This window comes from Schistosoma mansoni, chromosome 1, assembly GCF_000237925.1.
Source record: "Schistosoma mansoni strain Puerto Rico chromosome 1, complete genome".
NCBI lineage: Eukaryota > Metazoa > Platyhelminthes > Trematoda > Strigeidida > Schistosomatidae > Schistosoma > Schistosoma mansoni.
In genome coordinates this window covers 22,117,937-22,141,794 of record NC_031495.1, presented here as the reverse complement: position 1 = coordinate 22,141,794, position 23,858 = coordinate 22,117,937, and the positions used below count along the sequence as shown (strand labels likewise).

General features: G+C 32.4%; 1 protein-coding gene across 1 annotated transcript; it reads right to left on the bottom strand.

Moving 5' to 3' along the window:
- Nucleotides 1-1,760: 1,760 nt before the first annotated feature.
- On the bottom strand, nucleotides 1,761-23,447 carry Smp_129000 (hypothetical protein; the record flags this gene model as incomplete). Its single annotated transcript, XM_018793666.1, has 6 exons — nucleotides 1,761-1,864; nucleotides 13,708-14,205; nucleotides 17,194-17,274; nucleotides 19,641-19,815; nucleotides 21,637-21,733; nucleotides 23,437-23,447. 6 exons carry the CDS (start codon nucleotides 23,445-23,447, stop codon nucleotides 1,761-1,763), a joined length of 966 nt encoding a protein of 321 aa, XP_018648155.1.
- Nucleotides 23,448-23,858: the final 411 nt, after the last annotated feature.

Here is a 23,858-nt window from a genome sequence, read left to right as displayed (position 1 = left end):
AATCCGCTGTAAACCGATCGTACGTAAGCATCAGGTACCGAACTTAGCGCCGTGACCTTGAAAACCCGCGAAAGCTTCTGATTGGTTTGGCAGTATAGTTTAGTCCTACCGAACAATCATTTTCGTAAATTCTTGTCAGATTCTATAGTTATAAATCTGAAGTAATGATCAACAGTTTGTTGTAAAGATCATACTTACTTTATACACATTTGTTTTAATAAACTGTCAGTATTTAAACAATTAAATTCTAGCATATATTTAATATTTTATTAGGTATTAAAGTGAATTTCTGATATTTTACGACTTCGAAAAATAAATAGCTTTTTACAAATTCATTCAAATTTAAAGAATGAAGCAAATCAAATAAACAAATTTAATCATGTGAATGTCATGTTTCTCAGGTTTTAACCTGAGAAACATGTAACTCAATGAGTCTTTTACCTTTGTGCATGCATGTGTCTGTAAGTGGATGAGAATAAGTTACATCTTCGATATGAGTGCGTAAATTTAAACACTATATATTTGTGATGTCAAATTAGACAAGCATATTCGTAAATGATTAAAAGTAAGGTTCAGATTACATAGATTGTTAATCATTGGAAAGCTTCGAACATTTCCTTTTTCTAACAGTTTTAAAGAAATTTCTAAATTCATTGAAAAATTCCTAATATTGATTTGTTGAATATGAAAATAAAATATAAAACTCAGACTAATTTCATTTGTTGATCCTCACCTTTTACAGAATTACTACAAGTACTTTTTATATACCTTGAATGTACCTTAGAACAAGTTAAGATTTTTTTGAAGAAACTTTCGGATATAAAATCTGATACAATCTGCTCAATCTGATCTATAGAGACTATCATGTCTACAATATTTTATACTTTTATCTGAATTGTAACAATTCAAAATATTTGACTGATTAATACGATACTTTGATTCTGTGTGTATTTTAAGACTTGTTGGACATAAACACCATCGGATGCCTGCCCAGTAGTCTATCGGTTAAGTGTTCTGGGGCGAGACTGATGGGTCCTGAGTTCGAATCTCACGAGGCGAGGTCGTGGATGCGCACTGCTGAGGAGTCCCACAGTAGGACGAAACGGCCATCCAGTGCTTTCAGGTTTTCCCTGGTGATCTAGCTTCAATTGACTCACGCTTCCTACTATGAAAATACTAAATCTCCACAAAAACCCCTTCTGATAATAGATTTCTGTTATTGATACGTCTGTAGGTTGAACACTATATTCAGATCCTAAGCTATTCTGATAACCCCAGGCTAGAACTACACAGCGACTTGAACACCAGGGAGAAGACTCGAGTATGAGAGAAAACACTTTACTGCAAGGTTCATTCATGTACAGAAAATACAGGGATTTTATAGTAATTAAGAGACCTTGAGTTTACATAGTAGCAGTGTGTTATTCAGCCAATCAGGATCTCGTTATTTTAGTAACATAACTTCACACAACTTCTAATTAATCGCTGATTGGTTGGGGCTCTTTATGAGCCTCTGGAGACTCTGTTAGAGTTCTCTGGAAGCCGACTTAACACCTGTGGACCATCCTCACAGTTATCTATTTCAACTTATTGAACGTCAAACATACTGATAGTTGTTAGTCTCTAGTTGTGAATAGTATTTTTAAGTTGTCGAAATACAATTAGATTTACTATCAGAAAAATTTTAACACTGATTAAACTCTAAGAAATGATTGTCCAGGTTAAATTTCTATATTTGATTTATGATATTTTCTCTCATTTTATTCTAGACATTTGATCAATTCAGATAAATTCATTTGATTCTTGTCTTTAATCTTTGTAGTTTGTGGATCTGTATTGATTGAAGTATAGAAACTATTCATTGCTGAAAATGAGACGTAAAGAAGTACAAATGATCAGAAAAGAAAAACGACCTAGATGATCAAGTTCATCATATATCATACATGAAAAATCAAATGAGTTTTAGATGATTTTATATTTGTAATTGAATAATTGAAGTTTATTGAATTTGTCAGACAGAACGCATTTAATGTCGTTGAATATGACAGAAACTCAAGTCTAACATAACCTTCATCACTATTTAAAACAGTATGTATCATACACATAAGAATATAAGGATATAGTCGTGTGATTGTCAATGAATAAATAAAACAAACGACGAAATAATGAATATATAATTTTTTTATCCCAGTAAGTAAAAAAACTGTATTTCTGACGTTTCGTGACTTAGTGTAAGCCGCTTCTTCAGAGTAAGTGAGTAATCGAATTCGGTCATATATTTATTTTGAAGAAGTGTTTTACACTAAGTCACGAAACATCAGAAATACAATTTTCTTACTCAATGGAATATAAAAAAAATTATATATTCCTTATAAACTGTCAAGTCCAAAACTCCGCCTGTAGCTCTTCTAGAGTTACTGCCGGTCCCAAGCCCAGGTAAAGGAGGAGGGTTGGGCATGGGGCTAGCGACCCCATCCCGTAAAAAAGCTAACTCGCTAAAAAACGCTAACCAGAAAAAATCATTCAAACCATTTAAACTCTGCCCTGGGAGTTGAAAGAATAATTATGACGCCTCATGATGAAAGCCGAAATCTTTCGGAAGTCACGAGACCGATGCACCTTCTAACAACCAGAGCAACACTCTTTATAGGTACATGGGACGTCCGAACAATGTGGGAGGCAGGAAAGACCAGTCAAAAAGCAATGGAAAGGGATAAAAGAAGTACTAACTTCAACGTGTCAGGAGGTTCTTGGTCCTAAGAAGCATCATCATAAGGAATGGATCTCTACGGCAGCCCTGAACTAGATTCAAGAAAGGAAGAACAAGAAACTAGCAATTAACAACAGCCGAACACGAGCAGAGAAATTCAAAGCACAAGCAGACTACGCAGAAGCAAACATGGAAGTGAAGAAAGGCATTAAAGCCCACAAGCAGAAATACATGGGAGAACTAGCAACGACGGCAAAAAGAGCTGCAAGAGAAGGGAATATGAGACAACTATATGATACAACGAAGAAATTGGCAGGGAGATATAGCAAACCAGAGAGACCAGTCAAGGACAAAGAAGGAAAGTCAATTACGGAGATTCAAGAACAGAGGAAAAGTTGGGCAGAATACTTTGAGGAACTGCTGAATAGACCAGCTCCATTGAGTCCACCGGAAATCGAAGCAGCACACACAGACCTTCATGTAGATGTCACTTCACCAACGACCGAGGAAATCAAGATAGTCACCAGATAAATCAAGAATGGGAAGGCGGCAGGACCTGATAATATACCAACTGAAGCACTGAAGTCAAACATTGAAATAACTGCAAACATGCTTCACCTTCTATTCAAGAACATTTGGGAGGAAGAACAAGTGCCAACGGACTGGAAAGAAGGATATCTCATCAATATACCAAAGAAAGGAGATCTGAGCAAATGAGAAAATTATAGAGGCATCAGTTTGTTATCAGTTCCAGGAAAAGTTTTCAACAGAGTGTTGCTGAACAGGATGAAAGACGCAGTAGATGCCCAACTTCAAGATCAACAGGCTGGATTCCGTAAGGATAGGTCGTGCACAGACCAGATTGCGACACTACGCGTCATAGTGGAACAATCAGTTGAGCGGAACTCATCACTATTGTTATAAACGTAAAGATACTGATTATAACTCTAGGGTTTCTTGTTATAACACATATGTGGGACGTTAATTTACTTTAGATGAATATCTACACTAGATTCCCACCCAGTGTCTATTCTACAGGACTTCAACACAACTCAGATCAAGAACACGAGATTAGCCTGACTACAACGTCAATATATTTCCACTCCAAAATTCGACACAAGGAACAGTCCCTCAATAACAGTCAAGATAAGGGAATATATAACACATATAACACCTGTCATCCTATCTAATATCTGACTCAGCAAAACAACCATTGTCATTCTCGCCCACACATCAACTACATGTCAACTATATTGACTATGAGAAGGCGTTTGACAGCGTGGACAGGAGAACATTATGGAAACTTCTTCGACACTATGGAATTCCTGAAAAGATTATAAACATTATCCGAAACTCATACGATGGACTACAGTGTAAAGTGGTGCATGGAGGACAGCTGACAGACGCATTTCCAGTAAGGACCGGAGTCAGACAAGGCTGTCTACTCTCCCCATTCCTCTTCCTTCTAGTGATTGACTGGATTATGAAGACTTCGACATCTGACGGGAAATACGGAATACAATGGACAGCTCAGAATCAATTAGATGATTTGGACTTCGCAGATGACCTAGCCCTCCTCTCTCATACACACGAACAAATGCAGATAAAGACAGCAAATGTAGCAGCAGCCTCTGCATCGATAGGCCTCCACATTCACAAAGGAAAAAGCAAGATTCTCAAATGCAACACGGAAAACACCAACCCAATCACACTTGATGGCGAAACCCTGGAAGAGGTGGAAACATTCAAGTACCTGGGGAGCATCGTTGATAAACAAGGAGGATCGGATGCAGATGTAAAGGCGAGGATTGGCAAAGCAAGGGCAGCATTTCTACAATTGAAGAACATATGGAACTCAAAACAACTCTCAACCAATTTCAAGGTCAGAATCTTCAATACGAACGTCAAGACAGTCCTAATGTACGGAGCTGAATCGTTGAGAATTACTACGACCATCATCAGGAAGGTACAAGTATTTATAAATAGTTGTCTACGCAAAATACTCAACATCCATTGGCCAGATACTATCAGCAACAGCGTTTTATGGAAGAGGGTAAACCAGCTTCCAGCTGAAGAGGAAATTAGGAGAAGATGTTGGAAGTGGATTGGACATAAATTAAGAAAATCACCTAAAAGAGGAAGGCCAAAGAGCACATTACATCGGGAAATAGAAGCAGATATGAAAAGGATGAATATTAACTGGTGAGAACTGGAAAGGATTGCTCAGGACAGAGTTGGATGGAGAATGCTGGTGAGCGGCCTATGCTCCTCGACGAGGGGTAACAGGCGTACGTAAGTAAGTAAGTAAGTGTCAAGTCCAAACCAGACAATAGTAATAATAACCATGATATTTGTTGTCCAAGATGAAAACAGTGAAAATGTGCACTGTACCATTTTGATGTGGACAATCAATAAACAATTCTAGACTTTATGAATAACGCCAGATGAGTTTAAATACCGTTGCCTAGTTATCTAAAAGCGATTATAACAATAACGTATTTTGAACTGATGTTTCCTGAGGTTTATAATATAATTGGATATTGTCTAAATAATGTACTCAAATGATGTAAGTTCCAACCATACGGATATTCATGTAGCAAGCATCGGCCATTTTCATTTCTGTTTAAAAGGGCTGTTTTTATTTGATCCGGGATAATGAAAGTTGTGTAGTTTCGCTTTAACAATTTCGCACAATCTAAACAAAACACTTAAATAACTGTATGTTTCTTTATTCACCTACTTATTTATCCAGCCAGCATAAGGTAATTAGGCGTCATGTTTTATGTTCGAAAACTCAGCATTTGTTATCTTTTATGTTACAATGATAAATCTAGTGAAGGACTAATAATTTTAATACAGAATATTATCAATATAAATGACAAAAAACATTTGCATATGTTTACTGCTGCGAGAAACATCGATAACTTTACTGACAACAATCCATGGAATGTTTTCAAATGTATTGTCATTTGTGACACAATAAATTATCGAATACCTGAATTAATAATTCAATTACTTCCTAGCTTTTCCTTACAATGGATTTAACATCCTATAAAGAACTGTAGTTAATAAATCTCTTCAAGAAACTATTTTCAGTCCATTATTGATTACTTTTTAATTCACTAGAACTCTAAGAATGGGAGAAATACATATAATTAGTGACTGGTATTCGAACATTCCATTAGTCAAACATACATCCTAAGTGAATTTTTTTCGAAATGTTATGAAATTTCTTTGTTCGTTCTTTATCAAAAAATCTACTTTTACATTATATGATCGCACGGATTCTTGCCCTTGACAAAAACTAAATATCATGAAGAACAGTGATATTCACTTCATTTTCAAAATTACATTCAACTAATTCGACCACAACAATGTAAGGCGCTTGATTTTGACTATTTAAGTTAGGCTTCTTGATAATTTATTATGGTAAATCGTAAACTATTAGAAAAATTTGTTGCTTCTAGCATGAATAAATAATATCAAAAAGCTACCCTAGTCTTATATTAAGTTATTTTTTGTGTAGAAATAGGATAATAAATTACGTGTGTATTGATTTCATATTCTGAATAGAAAGATCCATCGTTTAGAAATTTGGTGTTTCATATATGTATATATATATATATATATATCAGTATGTAAATATTGATAGTGTTTTTTCTGTGGCCGTTAGCAAATGTAAATTAATTGTGAGTAACAAAATGTTTTTTTTTCTATTGCTGAATACATTGTCAGTAACCTTAGATCAATAGTTTTGCATGCAAAGTTAATGTTCGGTAATTCGACAGGAAAAGAAATTTTCTACCTAAACAGGTATTTATATGAATATTGTATTCAATTTTATCTGAAACTACATTCTAACTTGTTTTGTTTTATGTTGACAGGTAAAACAAAGTAGGTAAAGAATAATTATGTAATAACTAAAGTCGAGATACTATTACTGAAAGTAGATATCAAGCATAACATTATGTGAATAGTTGGCAAATATGAATAGTCATTGAAAAAATGTATTTCCTAGCGAACAAACTTTATTGTTAAGCGAATATTTCCAAAAACAATATATGGGAAACTTGATTCCTATACCTTATGGTCTTTTACAACCTAATTAATTTTAGATTTTGACCGAAAATTAAATAAAAAAAGTTGCAGATAATTTATTGATATTTCAGTATTCTTAATGCCTTATTGCTAAGCATTGGATTGCTTAATCAGAATTACTATGCTTTTATTCATTACATATCTTTTAGCCTTATCTGTTTCTAATTTGGTTGGTATATATTTCAACATTTCTGTGTTTTTGAGAATGTCTAACTTTTAAAGAAATTATATTTCTCTGATAGTACTGTTTAAAGTATTAGATTTCAAGAAGTAAATCTGAAAAGTAAACTAAACGATATTCATACAGCAGTTGGTAGATTATTTAAAGTTCAGAAAATTTTATTTTGACCGACTGTTACATGGATAGCATACACAGTTAAATCAGAAGATACTGCTTTCAATTCCTGAGGATCCCATAAGTAATATCCGGTTGATAAGTCACCCATCCATTTTTATGATAAAAGATATCTTCAAACTTAACTAACCTAGTAATACCATCTAGTTAGACTGACTAACTTTTAAGTATTATAACGCTATACTTCACTTAATGAAAGTTTCTATATCTTAATAGCATGAAGGATTTTGAAAGAATATGAAGATTGATGATGACTGGACAGTCACGGCACATTCAGAGGAGTTAAACAACTGTTTTGGTTGTTCTTCAGAAGTAATCTGTGACGTTACGGGCATGTGCATTATTTAGATATTCTGTTACAAGTAATACTATAAAAATTTTATGCTCAACCTTAAAATACAATCGTAATGCAATAAGACAAAATCACCTCGTAGTGATATTTTTACTTTGATATGAATAGCTATCTGATAATGGAAGTATTGATAAATACTGTGATATATATATATATATTCTCATGCATATAAAGATTTTTCCAGATAGTTGTACTGGTTACAGAAAGTGCCAATGCATTTTACTGACCCCAACATTTACGAAGTGAATATGTTTAACGTGTCTTGTCATGTCCTAAAAATACGTGTGAAGAAGTAACTGTTTCGATCGACTCATCCTTCTACAAGGGTAACCGTCTTTACAACTTCAGCTTTTTGCTTCAAGTTACTGTTGAATTCATAAATTAACATTATGAATTGAATTCTCAACTTAAAACATATTAGGGAAGAACCCTTAGAAAGATGTATATAATTTTTGACATGTTTAGTAACAAATTTTATTTGTAAGAGTCTTGAAAGATTAACATTACTACTGTCAAAATAATAATATAAACTTATATTATGAAACGTTTCAATTAGTTGAAAAGTATTTTACTACACCGAAAAATAGATGGATGTTACCTAGACAAATGTGCACCAATTAATCTTAGGAATGTATCTTTTTTTATCGTTTTGTGGTAATGCGAGAGTGTCCAAACTGTAGACACGGAAACAAAGAATCAAGTCGGTATTTTCTTTAGTGATTTTAATTAGGGACTTTATTTTATTATTGTAATAGTCTATAAGTCAAAACTGTTTGTTTGGTGATATAAATATTCTTTGAATTCCCTTAAAATTGAAACATTTTTTGTTGTTCGTTTGTACTTACTTAATATGATTAATCGAACACCTAAAATGTTAGTATGTGTAGTTTGTCTATCTTTCAAAATCATCTGAAACTAGTTGGTCACTGATAACCCGATAAATACACCTTGAGTTTCGGAACTTAATTAAACACTGAAAACAAATGTTTTGTCGAATATATCTTTGATAAATTTTGCTGACGTTTAACTAAGGTAATTAAAGCTTGTATAGTGAAAGTTGCTTTGGAATTTGTATATTTATGTTCTATCCCGTGTAGATTTATGAATGGTAACTTTGAGGACTATTTATAGACCAATGTGATATGTATATTTCCTGTTATATAATTGTTAAGTAACTGAACTAATCATATTCATGTCCCTCTTATTATAAGCTTTATTCTGATCTATAGACTATTGTTATACGATTTACCATTCTTGAGTTATCCCTAGTCCATTAATTACTGTTCCCCGTATTCACAGCCATATTTGGCCAAATCTTGTACAAATGTTATTTTCTATTTCATGATACGATGTGGTCTGTTTGATTGGTATATAAACCCCGTATGTTTGAGAATAATGATTCATATTTCAGAGGCTGTTATTGGTGTTCAGGACTTAACTAGCTGGGCTAGGCAGATAGCGGGACTGATAAGTACTCAAGGCTGTTCATACAGTTTCCGTGTGTCGTGGCTCTGATCGATAATTCACTCCTTTCTGATTGGCGGGGATCATCACGTCATATATATTAACAGGGCACACACGCACAACACTGCTATTATAGTGTTGTTTACGTTGTAGTAAACTTTGGTTTACAAACATACATTTGATAAACTCACATGTGCGTAAGTTATTAATACTAGTGTTTCCCAACAGTGTTTAATAAACAATAAATTAGTTTTAATAAAATAATAATTACGATGTAGATAGTTACAATCAGAGTGTCATCAAACCAATTTATCGAAAAGCTTATTTAAAGTAAATAAGAGGAAATTTTTAAATGAGATTATCCAGTTGTACCGATACTTATTGTTTAAAAACATAATCATTTGATTGACAAATACTAAATACAACAATACTGACAGGAAATGTACAAATGATTAATAAAGTAGATTTGAATAGTAGTGAAAATTCTATCCATTCAATCTGTAAAGGCTGGGACTTAATTGCAAGAAAAAAGCGGAGTTAACATATTGATTAGCTCCACCTGTAGCTCTTCTAGAGCTACTACCAGTCTCAAGCCCGGATAAAGCAGGAGCGTTGGGCGTGGGAACAACAAACACATCCAGTAGAAAACAATCTTTCTAAAATAAACGCTAACTAAAATAAAGAAATTAAACCATTTGAACTCCACTCTCTCAGCTGAAGGATGAATTATGACATCTCAGGATGAAAGTCGAGATTCTTTGGAAGCCACGAGGCCGATACCACCTCTAACAACCAGAGCAACATTTAATATAAATGCACGGAACGTCGGGACCAGGAGGACCAGTCAAATAGCAACGGAAATGAGGAGATAAAACTTGACGGTTCTCTGAATCAGTTCAACTCATTGGAACCAAACTGGACAGCAGAGGTTAGGTACGGGAGAGATGCTGCAGTACTCCGATAAGGAAGAGGAAAATGCTCCACACACTCAGGAAGTTGCTCTGTCGCTGTCCAAAGAAGCACGTAATGCACTTGTAGGATGGGAATATCATGGGTCCGGGATTATCAGAGCATCGTTCAAAACAAAATGAGGGAAATACAATGAATGTTATCCAGTGTTATGCACCCACCAATGATAGCAACACGACGATAAAAAATCAATTAAATGGAATTCGTCACTATACATCAAGTACTTTGATTATGAGAAAGCATTCGATAGTGTGGATCGGAGAATATTATGGAAGCTTCTTCGACACTATGGAGTATCTGAGAAAATCGTCAACATCATCCGGAATTCATACGACGAAATACACTGCAAAGTCTCTTATAGAGGACGGCTGATCATATTTAGACAAGACTGCTTATTCTCCCTTTTCTCTTTCTTCTGGTGTTTGACTGAATTACGAAGACTTCCACATCTAAGGGAAAGCACGGAACACAACGGACAGCTCGGAATCAATTAGAAGATTTGGACTTCACCTAGCTCTTTTATCGCATACACACGGACAAATGCAGGTCAAGACAATCAGTGTAGTAGCAGCCTCTGCATCAGTAGGACTCAACGTACACATAGGAAAAAGTAACATCTTCAAATACAACATGGAAAACACTAACTCAATCACACTTCATGGCGAAACTCTGGAAAATGTGGAATCTTCCACGTACACGGTCAGCATCATCAATGAACAAGGAGGATCTGATGCAGACGTAAAAACAAGAATTGGCAAAGGCAGTTCAGCATTCGTACAATTGAAGAACAAATGGGACTCAAAACGACTGTCAAACAATATCAAAGACAGAATCTTCAATACGAATGTTAATAGAGTTCTAACGTACAAGATTGAAACTTTGAGAACTACCATAACCATCATGAAGAAGGTACAATTATTGATTAACAATTATCTATACAAGATTCTCAATATCCGTTGACCGGACATAATCAGCAACATCCTACTATGGGAGAAGACAAACGAGCTCCAAGATGTAGAGGAAATTAGAAAAATACGTTGGTAGTGACTAAGACACACGTTGTGAAAATTATCACACTGCATCACGAAGCAAGTGCTTACTTGTAATCATGAAGGAAAGTGGGAAAAAGAAAGACCAAAGAACACACTGCGTCGAGAATTGAAAGCAGGCATGAAAAAGATGAATAGCAACCGGAAAGAACTGGACAGGATTTCTCAAGACAGAGTTGGATGTAGAGTGCTGGTGAGTGGCCTATGCTCCTCCGCGAGAGGTAACAGGCGTAAGTCAGTAAGTAAATAATGTACTGATTATGTTCACAGTTATCTATGGTAGTCGTTGATTGAACATCACAATAAGCTTTTCAACGAATTTGAATTTACATATCCTTCAATCAGATTATTTTATTCTCTCTTTTCTAATAACAATAGCATACAAAAACAGATACTTTCATGTATATTTTACGTACTTAACGATTTTCAGATTAAATATCCTATGAGCTTACTATACATAAAATATGCATTTGAACATGATTGGAAAAACTTTTGAACCCGAATAATCACGCTGATCAGGATCATATCCTGAGGGTTATATGCGGTCATCGGTTTTCGAGTAAGAAGCAAATACACGTAGATACATTTCCTACCTTACTACCATTTGAACACATTTTGCATCTTATGATTCACATTTACATATTAAAAGGTACATTCATTATTTTGATTTTTTAAAACATCCGTTTGGATAAATAATTATTTTGTAACCATGTTTATATGTAGGGATTTTCATTTTTGATTATTTCCCTGAATACACTAGGATTGAGGTGCCAAGGTAAACGTTAGAGGTATTTTATCTCACTTGTTCATATTTTCACAAATATATCTTCCAAAAGAATAAATTCAGTAAAGTTTAAATAATATCTACGATAACATATGTCAATTATCAACGAAAGTGTTTATTTTGCCAAATGAATCATCGCCCAATTATTTTGTATGATTTTATAAACACTCCATTCAAAATTATTTCAAACGAATGTGTCAATTAACTGGTTACAGTTTTTCGTAGTTTACATACTCTAATTTAAACAACAGCTGAAGTATAATTATGCAGATATAGGTGTAGTTACTATACAGGATTATACAACGGGTGAATATTTTAGTACATTATATGTATGATTGGTAAAACAATGAGGTAGTTTGGTTTGTTTTCTAAATATTTTTTTTCCAAAAAACACTCTCTGAATCCTGCATATCGATTGTTCCCGTTAACTGCTATCATACTAGAAACAGTTGACATTTTCACTCATCCGATTTCGCTTTAAACAAAACGGGTTTGTGAACAATGCTAATTTAATGTTATGTATTATACTCATAACTCACATGCATCATGGTCATAGATGCAAAGATACATATATATATTCTCACTGGTATGACGAGTACTTGAATGTCAGGAAATTAGTTTTGATTTATATATGTTCTAAAGTAATAAAAAGGATAGATAAGACTTACATATTACTTTCTGAAAAACGATTTGTAAGAAATCGTACTTCTGGTTTGAAGTTAAAAGTAGGTTGTTTAATTAAATTGCTTCTATGAAAGTAGAATGTAAACCTCTGATATAAATCACAAGTTCCGAAGTTTATTATTGGCTAAACAAAATGCTGACGTTCTAATAGATTTTCATTTTAGACATAAGTGATATATATTACTTAATAGTTAGTGTCTAGACTTAAGTCTTCGGCCATGTTACATAAGGTTGGTGTTATTTAATCAATCGTAAACTCACAATATTTTTAAGTATTTAATTGCTAGTTGTTTTAACTCCCGATGGGTAAATGATGCCATATAAAACTTGAGGTTTTGTCAGGAAAATATTCTGAAAATGAACTAGCTTCCGAAATACTAATGAATTCTTAACGAAGATGGAAAGATAGTGATAACTTAGTTAAACCTAAGAACGTGACAACGATCACTAAGTATGGTTTTTCAAAAGTAAAACTGCAATATATCTTCTTTTTATAAAAGGTGTCTTTTGCTAGAAGTAATATTACTTTTCGACAATTGTTAATGTGTTTTATCACATAGAGCTGATGGAAAACAATGGATGTAAAGACATTGATTATAACAGCTTCACATCATATTGGTATAGAACTCAGGATACCTTAATACTCGCAGAAAATTAATTTCTGTACGATTCTTCTTGCCTAGGACAGAGTAGGTTGGAGAATGTTGTTCGGCGGCCTATGCTCCATTGGGAGTAATAGGCGTAAGTAAGTAAGTGATTGTTCTTCTTATTTTTTTTAACAAAATGATAGTTTATCATAATTTTATACACAATTATCACTTTACATAAATTATCTTATTAATCATCCTATTAAAGGATGAAAATACGAGTTTATTCATATTGAAACATGAACAAAAGTGAACATGAATGTTTTTTTCAATATTTTTTTCTTCATAAAAAGTAACAAAAATAATGAAAACACAAAACCAAACAAAAAAACAAACAAAACAATAAATTACACAGATATATTAATAACACTTCCTAAATTGACTATATCAGTAGAAAAGATGTCCGTTGATTTATTTACTTTCACTGGAACTAAACATGTTAAATTACCATCAATAGGATATGGACATGTATAAAACTGTACATTATAATTATTATTATTATTTGATAATGATGTTTGTGTTGTTGGTATAGTTAGAATGGATACTTCATTATCTGTAATGACTTGTATAGTAGATGGTGACTTTTCTAGAATACCTTTATCTAATGTATATGTATCATGTAGAATGTTAACAATATCGGAATTACGTTTAGAATTATTGATAAAATCTCCTTTATTATATTGATCATTTAAAGTTGATTGAGTTATTAGTGTACTTGTTTGAATAGATTGGCATTGATGATTTTCAAATGGTTTTCTTGTAAATGATTTTTCTAACATTTGTATAGGTGTTGTAGACATTTCATTTGTATCATTAGTTCCATCATTTGATTTATTTACTATATGTGATGAACAACATTTTCTACATAGAGATGATTTCTTTGGATGCCATAAAGCACAAATCACAGCCTGTATTCCAATTAACGTGAGAAATCCAAGTGAGCCTGGAATGAGAAGAAATCTATAACGCGTCCATGCTGATAATGTTTCAGTTCTATGTGGATTTAATTTATACGTATCTGAGGTTACAGTATTAGGAGACTTATCTTTGTCGTCAACTAAATTGTTTATTTTCTGTGTTGAAGTTGACAACTCTGTTTAAGATGGAAAAAGAGAAATCTATAATTAGATAAGTGATATGATTAAATCCGAAAAAATATATTTATTTAATAGTATCACTATCTCTCAAATAGCAAATGAGGAATTCACCAAATGAATTCTAGTCCTTCAAACCTACAAAAAAGTGTATTTCAAACATAATAATCATTTGTAACCCTTTGAGGGAATAAAATCACTAATGTAAAACTTGAATCGTCGTTCTTAGCAGGAGTTAATCTCTATAGGAAAAAAGCTTCAAGGAGCTTTCTGAACAACCGATTCAGAGATCAATATTATAAAATGCTTTACAGCATCATAAGCATTAAAGAGAAAACTCGTATTACTTGACAGAACGTAAATATTCTGAAAGATTAATTATCAAGTAAGTGGATCTAATTGAATTTATTTGTGATTTCCTCAACCGACATTGCTGATTCATTCATAATTTAAAAGCCTTTCAAACCTTACCGCAAACTGATCAAAATTTTGGGTCGTTGTATTCGAAAGGCGTACATCCTTTCTAAAACAAACTGAAGTGTTATAATGATGATTTTAGATTTGGATACATATGTGATTATATGTGCAGTAGCAAATTTCTGTTGTGTTGAATAGTTTGTCACTATTTTACACACCTTTAGTCAGAAAACGTTTTAATCATCTTAATTTATAAACGGTAAATTTTTATCACCCACACTGGTTAACTCAAGAAACTAAATTAATCCTCAGACATACAAAAGAAGCAAAAGGCTTATACAAATACTATAAGATATCTCAGTCATCCAAAGAATATACTTTTCATGCTTGTCATTGTCTAATTGGAGTGCTCATCTCGTTTCAGTGCTTTAGAAATAAGTTTTTAAACATGAAATATATTAAGTATCAACTAGTTGCAAATCCATAGCATGCTATTTACTTTACTAGTTTTGCAAACACTTAATTTTATTTGTTTTTTACCGTAAACCATGTCTTTAATAAAATTACTAACGATCTATGAGCTGACAATAACTATTTCATATTAATCTAATACCCTTACAAAATATACGCAGAAGAATAATTAAGTGGAAAGCTGAGTATTTAAAATGATATTTCACTTAGATAAGTGATAATACAGATTAAAGCATAACTATTTCGCCGTTTGATTTTACAGTTCCTATGCAATGAGAAGCACATTAACTACTGGATAAATCATATGGGCCTTCTTAAAAACTTATTTTTATAAGCAGTTTTGCATCTGGCACTTAAATAAATGAGGATTAGGAAATGAATAATAAACATTACATTCTCACATTTCCATAACAATGTTTGTGTTTGAAATTAATTTCCTCTCGGAATCGAGTAATCTCACATAGCATCGAGAACTGTAGAGTTAATATAAGATAATGATAAGAATCACCTAAAAGATGCTAGAAGCAGGGTGATGTGTGGTGGTGAGAGTAAAGTGAGACTGGTCATTGTCCATGGACAAACAATCACCTTATGAGAGAAAACAAGATTATCACATCGGAAGAGTATCAACAAGAAGAGCAAAAGGATATAATCAGCGTCTTACAATCTAATAATTTCCCTATGAAGATTATTAGAAGTATATTAAAACAAGACGTTTCATTACGTAATAATAATAATAATTCGAATGAAATACCATGGAATGGTACTGCAGCTTTACCTTACCGTCATGACACAACGGAAGAACTACGAAGAATCTTAAAACAACATAGAATTAAAGTATATTACAAAACAACGAACACACTTCGAAATACTTTAGTTCGTTTAAAAGAAAAAATCCCCTTCATGTCAACACAGAACTGCGTCTACAAAGTAGGTTGTGTCGATTGTGATGGCTTCTATTTTGGAGAGTGATCTCGCGAAATTATGATTCGAGCCAAATAACATATTAGGTACACAAAGAAACCATCTAATAATCCTGTAGAACTGAATAGACTTAAAGTTAAATCGGCAATAGCAGTTCAAACCATATTCAACGAGCAGCAAATCGATTTCAAAAATACCAAAATATTACAAAAAAGTGTTTCCAATTACAAAGAAAGGAGATTAGCTGAAGCTTTCCATATAATGCTTATTCCTACTTCTCTCAATAGAAAAGAAGGCTTTGCCAAACATCCTACTTGGACTATCTATCCTGGCCACCTAGTCTGATATAATTTACAATTAACACCATTACATTACAAATTAAACTCTATCCTTTGTCATTAAAAGGTCACACATTTTTCATCATTAACAGTGCATACATACACACACAAATTTACATACATGTCGCTTATGAATCACCTTGACCGAAATGAAATAACATGACATTGATTTATTCAGACCTGTTTTTTGATCGATCACATAATATTCGTGTTATTCCGTTGTACTACTTAAAACTGGATTAATTTTGATTTGGCTATTTATCCTGTGAAGAAGCGGCTTACATTGGGTCACGTAACGTCAGAAAATCTATTTTTTACTCAACGAGGTACTCCAAATATATCATTTATTTATAACAGTCTACCCAATGCTCAATTTATTCGAAATTATCAAGTAAAACCTTGATAATGATACCTACAAACAATAAATTAGTCTAATGACTATTAGATGTGTGGTTTCCTTTCTAGGTATGGATTTCACTGAGTGATTGATTGTAACTGTGTTGAATAAGGTATCGCCTAGCATTCGCCTTGATTTCCTCTTTCTGGTCGTGAATCATGTATCTGATATAACGTGATCTGGTCTCTGTATTGTGTACCATTCAAGTATCCAATTTAGAGTAATATACCGTAGATAGAGAGATAATATTTTAAACCATCTGTTATGTAACAAGGTAGATTGCTTTGAACCGTAAAATTATGAAACATCATATAACACGAAGCTAATAAATTGCATTAAGAATATTTCAAAAAAGAATAAGAATCCACTTGTTCATGGTTAACAGAAACTTAACTACACATTTGTCTACATCAGAATAAGCGTAAAATCACTTTCATTACCTTCATTATTATTTACACTTTTATCTGGGACTAGTTTAACAGCAATACGGAGATTATAAATCGAGCATAAATCATGCTGACCTGAAACGAGATAAACAGATACATATTCAGTAATATATCACTATTCAACAGCATTTCAACTATATGGCAAGATAGCATCTATTTAAGTTTCTAGGTATATAGTTGAAAGACAGTCTTTAAAAAAATAAGTGAAACAGCTTTCAAAGAACTGAATAATTGTGGTATAGATTATATTAAATTTGCGAGTATTTCAGGTGAAGTACGTAAATCAGCTACGAAACCCAGTATTTCTTTTTAATTCATTTGACAGCCAAACAAAATGGACTGTTCTACATTTCAATGTTCATGAATAAAATATCTGAAACAATTTTTTATATGAATCGATTAAAATACATTTTGGATTACTTAGAGTGTTCTTGATATTTATCGCTTTTATTAGACAGAGACAAACAAAGAAATCGATTGTGTTAACGTAGAAAAATGCATATAAATCATCATTTGTTTCATTATAGTTGAAATTTATAGACATACTGTAATTCTTATAAGGAAGGGGTTTTGTGGAGATTGTAGTAATTTAATAGTTGAGTTCATGAGCCGATTACAGCTAGACTACCATGGAAAACCTGGGAGTACTAGACGGCCGAATCGTCCCAATATGGGACTCCACAACAGTGCGCATCCAGGACCTCACTCAGGGTACTGGAACCCAGGACCTTCGACCTCGCGTACGAGCGCCCAACCTCTAGACTACTGAGCCGGCATCTTAATAATAATCCCCATGTGCTCACTAGTGATTGGCCTCAAGAGGTATTTCCTGAAGTTCTAGTGAGGAGCCATAACCTGTGGAGTTCAGTCGGGTCTGTTGTGAGGTGGTAACTCACTGAAGACAATGGTGGACCGAGGCGTAAATTGTAATTAATTGAAAAAGGATCTGTACATTTACTAAGTTTGGTGCCATTCTCTTTTCATATTTTATTGACTTTAATTTGTATAAAATAATAAATCCTGACTTTTTAGTCATAGATAATATAAAGATACCTACTTATACCTAGTTGTTTTGTCTATAATTCGTTATTGATTTCACTACTCATTCAACTTTGAATACATCTCTTATAAAGTACATGATGATTAAGGATTTTTAATTGGACCCTACTAGATATGTTTCAGAACACATTCTTTAACTTACTGATCATATACATTTATACCAAAACAGTTTAAAATGTGTAGCTTCATGAATAAAATTGAGAGGAAATGCTTTCTATAAAGGCGAGGAAAACCATGTTACGATACTAAGTAGTTTCATGGTGTTTATAATATTAATTATCAGAAATTGTGTGAAGTAAATATCTATCGGTTCCTACCTTTACCTATCCATTAGTCATATTCATGATCTTTGAGGTAGCTACCAGTAAAATTGATGAAGCATTTACATTTGAATTGATTGCAAGGAAAAAATGAAACATTGTACTTGGTTTATCTGTTATATGAGAATCAGATTCAAATAACGCTAGTTAAAATATTGTATTTATCAACATTTTAATTGTTCACTTCTATGTTTGATAATTAAACGTTTTGAGGTGGATATGATTGGTTAGATGTCGAAATTACTGAGTTAAAAAAGTTCATCAAGAAACTTCCACTATTTTCTGGATCGAAACCATCAATGTAAGCATGAGAAGAAGCCGCTAGTAGTATTGTACAATTGATTAAAAATTTATTCTATTGATAAACATCTAGAAAAACGCTATATATAATCGTTTATTTACTAAGTATTATTACCAAGGTTTAACTTGATAATTTCGAATAAATTGAGCATTAGGTAGATTGTTAAAAATGAATAATTTATTTGTAATATCCCAATGAGTTGAAAAACTGGATTTTCTGACGTTTCGTGACTCAAATGTAAGCCGCTTCTTCATAGAATAAATAACCAAATTAAACATTGCTTAAACTTGAGTTAATTTATTTCAATTATTTATTTACTGAAGAAGTGGCTTACACTGAGTCACAAAATGTCAGAAAATCCTATTTTTCTACTCATTTGGATATTACAAATATACTATTTATATTTAATATGTTTATTTACTGTTTCAACGTTTATTTAGCTTAGCTTGACCCCTGACAATGTATTTGATGTAGTTTTTCTTTATCATTCTTTGTCAACTAATATATTAAGTCTATTACAATATGTCAATTATTTTGTATCACACCTGAGAGTTCGTTAGGGTTTGTCCCTTCTTATTTCTTCGCTTAGAGTAATTACAAAAGGTCTCTGATCATTATATCTGTCGGAAATAATTACCATTTAGACTTTACGATGCATAAATAACCCACAATAATGATAAGTTAACTTTCAAAAATGCTGAATCATGACCAGAATTTGTTTAGAAATCCAGATCACTAAATGTCACATATAAAAAACTTACCTAAAAAGTAAACAAAATCGTTTTCTCGAAAATGTGGAGAATAAGGAATTTCTGAAAACTGTGCTACTTTTAAAATGAACTCTGTATTTTTGGGGCTCTGACTGCAGTCCAACAGCTTCACAGTTTGAGATGAGCTGGGTGCGCCACATTCATCGTACGTTTCTTTGCTCATTGTCTAGAATGTAGGATGAATAATATAATACACTTTATTCAGAATGATAAAACTAAAGTCAATGATTCTACCGAATATTAGCCAGAACATTGATATTATCCAGACAAATTGAAAATATAGTTATTTCTGACCAGATATAATCCGTTTAACTATTGAATCTTCAATAAACAGTCAATAATACCTATTTTAAATGAATTAGCTCTAAAATACGTTTTTATGGAGAAGCAACATACCAGGCTATTTGAAAGTGAAAACTAAATAACATATTACGGTAATAAAACACTTAAAGGTATTTTCAAATAACAGATGCCGACTGACTGAGTCGTTATTTACATGAACGTAACTATTCTATTTATTGCTCAGTTGATATTTTTCCTGATATTATTTAGGAGTATGTGTTCCACATGTCTATCCTCTACCTAATACATCGCTGTAAATCAATCTTGACATAATATGATGAGTAGACTGAAAATATATTGTAAAATTAAATTTTACCATCTATCTGCTGGAAGAGAAGTAATTTAAGAGATGAACAAGAATCATCACTGAAAACTAACAATCTTATATCTAGTACTATTCCATTGAAACAAACAAAACGTTTTGGATAAAGTTTGTTTGTTACTTCATTGATGATTTTGAAGTTTGAAAAACATCTTAGTTCATCATATTCTATGAGTTCAGTATAACAGAAGGAATGAATAAAAAGATCGAGTCCCATAGGAAGCACAAGTTCCTTCCAGATTACATAGACTCTTTGATAACTAGTGCTAACTAGCATGAAACCTGGGTACAGGATTTAATTTCAATTCTGTAGAACCTCCTAATATCTCAACACATTTCACATAATTTCGAGTTATACAGACGACTGATCACGCCACAACATGATCGATAGAAGTCCGTCGCCATAAAAGGACTGTTGCCCAACTCAATGACTAGTCAACTGTAAATATGATGTCTATCTATCCGTATTATAGACTTAGTTTATTAAAATAACGTTTCCGTCTATATCAATAAACTTATTTCTCTTAATATTTTTTCATTGTCATTGATATTATTGAACATTCAGACTTCTGAGCAAAATAGTTAAATATGATGTAGGGCTATGATCCCTTATTTAGAAGCGCTAAAAAAAACGTGTGAAAATATTATAATCTAAGGTGTGTTTCATATTGAGTTTGTTGTGACAGTTTTATTATTGTGTGAGGGAAAAAGGAATTTTACTTGTATCAAGAATTTCTTATAAAGAGAAAAAGGAATAAGTGATAAGAAAGCGATGTTCAAATTTACAGTTTATTTGAGTAAATTTGAAGTAGCTTGATTTATGTGTGGTGAAATGCAAACAGGAAGACTGAAAGTACATTATTACATATATAAAATGAATAATTAACAAACTACTGGATTTCACTCACTACGTACAGAAGGGATTACTGCGTTGTGGTTTGTCATGGAAGTAATGTATTTTACCCTCAGCATACCATCATTTATACTGCAGTCATAATTAAACACATCTAATCTATGCGACATTTACACTCCTACGACTGTATTTACCTCAATGTACCCAAAAACGAGTTTTTATCATCTTTGCTAGAGACAGAGGCATGATATAAGTAACGAGTATATTTGATTTATCTATGACCTTAAAAACACATAACAAAAGAATAATATGTCCAAAATGTAGGTAGCCGTTAAGGTTATAGCAGACATCATTCCAATGAATATAGATTATCTGTTCGTGATTGATCTTTGATAAGAAAGTAAGATTTTAAGTTACGAAACAATCAAATCGAAACATTTCGGGGTCTTTCAGGTGTAAATATAACTTACCCAAAATAATTTTTGACTTCTTCTCACATCACTAGGACATACGAAAACTATATTGTCACCTTCTTTTACTCTGAACATTGTTACGTTTGAAGAAAATCTACAAACGGATATAACAGAGATCCATTTTATTAAACACTGTTCTTGTCTAAATTTAAAAAATTACAGTGATGTAGGAAACTTGATCATTGAATGATTTCATGAATTTACCATCCATATATAACTTAGATTTCACACAACTTACTGACAGTTTTATTAAATCAAAGTGATGAAAGTTATTTATCTTACATAGAGCTTTCCAATTACTGGTAAAATTTATCAAGTTGTCGTTGAGATTATTGGTCCGTCTACTTATTCATATTTTGCATATACTCTGCTTCTATATGATTTGATGTTTATAAAATAATCATTTGTGATTGAGCATATCTAAGACATCTTAATCCATGATTAAACAATTGCCCAAAGCCATTGGAATTTAGTAGTTTTACAGAGTTGATAAAGTGTTAGGAAATATTTTACTTCTCTGCAAAAATTACCATAGTTACTAAATAATCGCAGATTTATATATACTTACGGGAAACGATAAACATATTTTCAATGTTTGTATTTTACAAAATCTCAACTTCTTTAAGCAGCGCAAACTATAAAAAAACAGTCGTGAGACAGTATCTGAATTTTAGGTACAAGTTTATGATAAAGATGCCAGATGTCTTACTATTTGAAATCACTTAATACATTTCTATTTGTGTCGAACTTAGTCACGTATATTGCCAAGAGGTGATTTTACTACCACTTACGAAAACAATCTCAAAAATTTTGAATAAAACTATTATAAAGTGAAAATTTTAAGAAGGACTTTTGATGAATAAATCCGTCTTATAAATAACTTTTGTAAACAACTCAAAATGAATTCACTTAGTATTAGTTGTTTGAATCTTCCCATTGATGTTTAGGACTGCAACTGGTCAGTCAAACAATACCAAGTGAATTTAAAAACTTCACCCCATTGCACAAGCAAGTAGCTATCAGGACTCAGTAGATGAGTGGATAAAGCGATGGCGTTTGAAGCGAAAGGTAATAGGTTCGAGTCACAGAGTGAACATCAACTCTGAGATGGAGGTACATCCATCTGACGAGTCCCAAATAGGACGCAACGCGCATCCTGGATTCCACTGCTAGCCACTATCCATCTTAACTCAAAATGAAGTTGTTAGTTTACCTTTTTCATGATAAATCCATAGTTTTGATTAAAATTGTATCCAACTGTTATCATTTTTATTGTTTAAATTTTGTTATGGAATCATCGCTATGCTATTTATTTCAGCAACTTTCAAATTATCTTTTCATAAAACAATTTCGTTAATTTTTTTGTGTAAATTCTTCGAATCCTCTCTAATTATTACAGAATCAATATTATCAGTTATAAACAGCTGATGAAGAACCACGGTATTAAAATGAAATTGAATTATGCTGTCTCAAATGTTGTTTTTGCTTCATTCAAATTCATCAAGGGAACAAATTGTATGAATTTTCTAAACTATCGGTCAGGTTCATTTCAACACAGATTCATATCCTTAGATGACGCCGTTAATTTACTTACAGTCACTTAATTATTACCAGCTTTATATCTAGCAGAAAACACTTTACATCTTAGCTTAAATAACCAAACTACCTTATACCAAGATTAACTGTTATATATCACATTTATTTGTACAAAAATTAGTCGACTTCGTGTTAGAATTAGGATGATTACTTAGGTTAGTTAGAATACTCACTTAAAATAAGGATCGAAAAACTACTTACGTGTAAGACATGTTAACACTCGTAACTCCACAGAAAGTGCAAATCTTTCTTTTTAATGTGATACATAGAGACAAGTTGTGTCAAGAAAGAAAAATTAGTTGACCCAAGTGTCTAATATCTATTTACACCGTTATAATTTGAAGATTTAGTAACTGAATTCGGCTAGTAATAGTGAAACTATCTTTAATTGATAACATAATTGTGATTATCTTTGTCTTCTGATTACATCATACAAATTTATCAAAGGGGTTAATTTCATTAAATTTCTCAAAAGAAATCTCTTTACACACATTAATCAAAGGTTAGATGAACTTGTTAACTTTAAGTGAAACATTTTATCGAAACGAACGAAACTGAATTTTTATAAATCTTGTTTATTGAGTCACATATTCCCAAATCAATTATATAAAAATTTACGTACA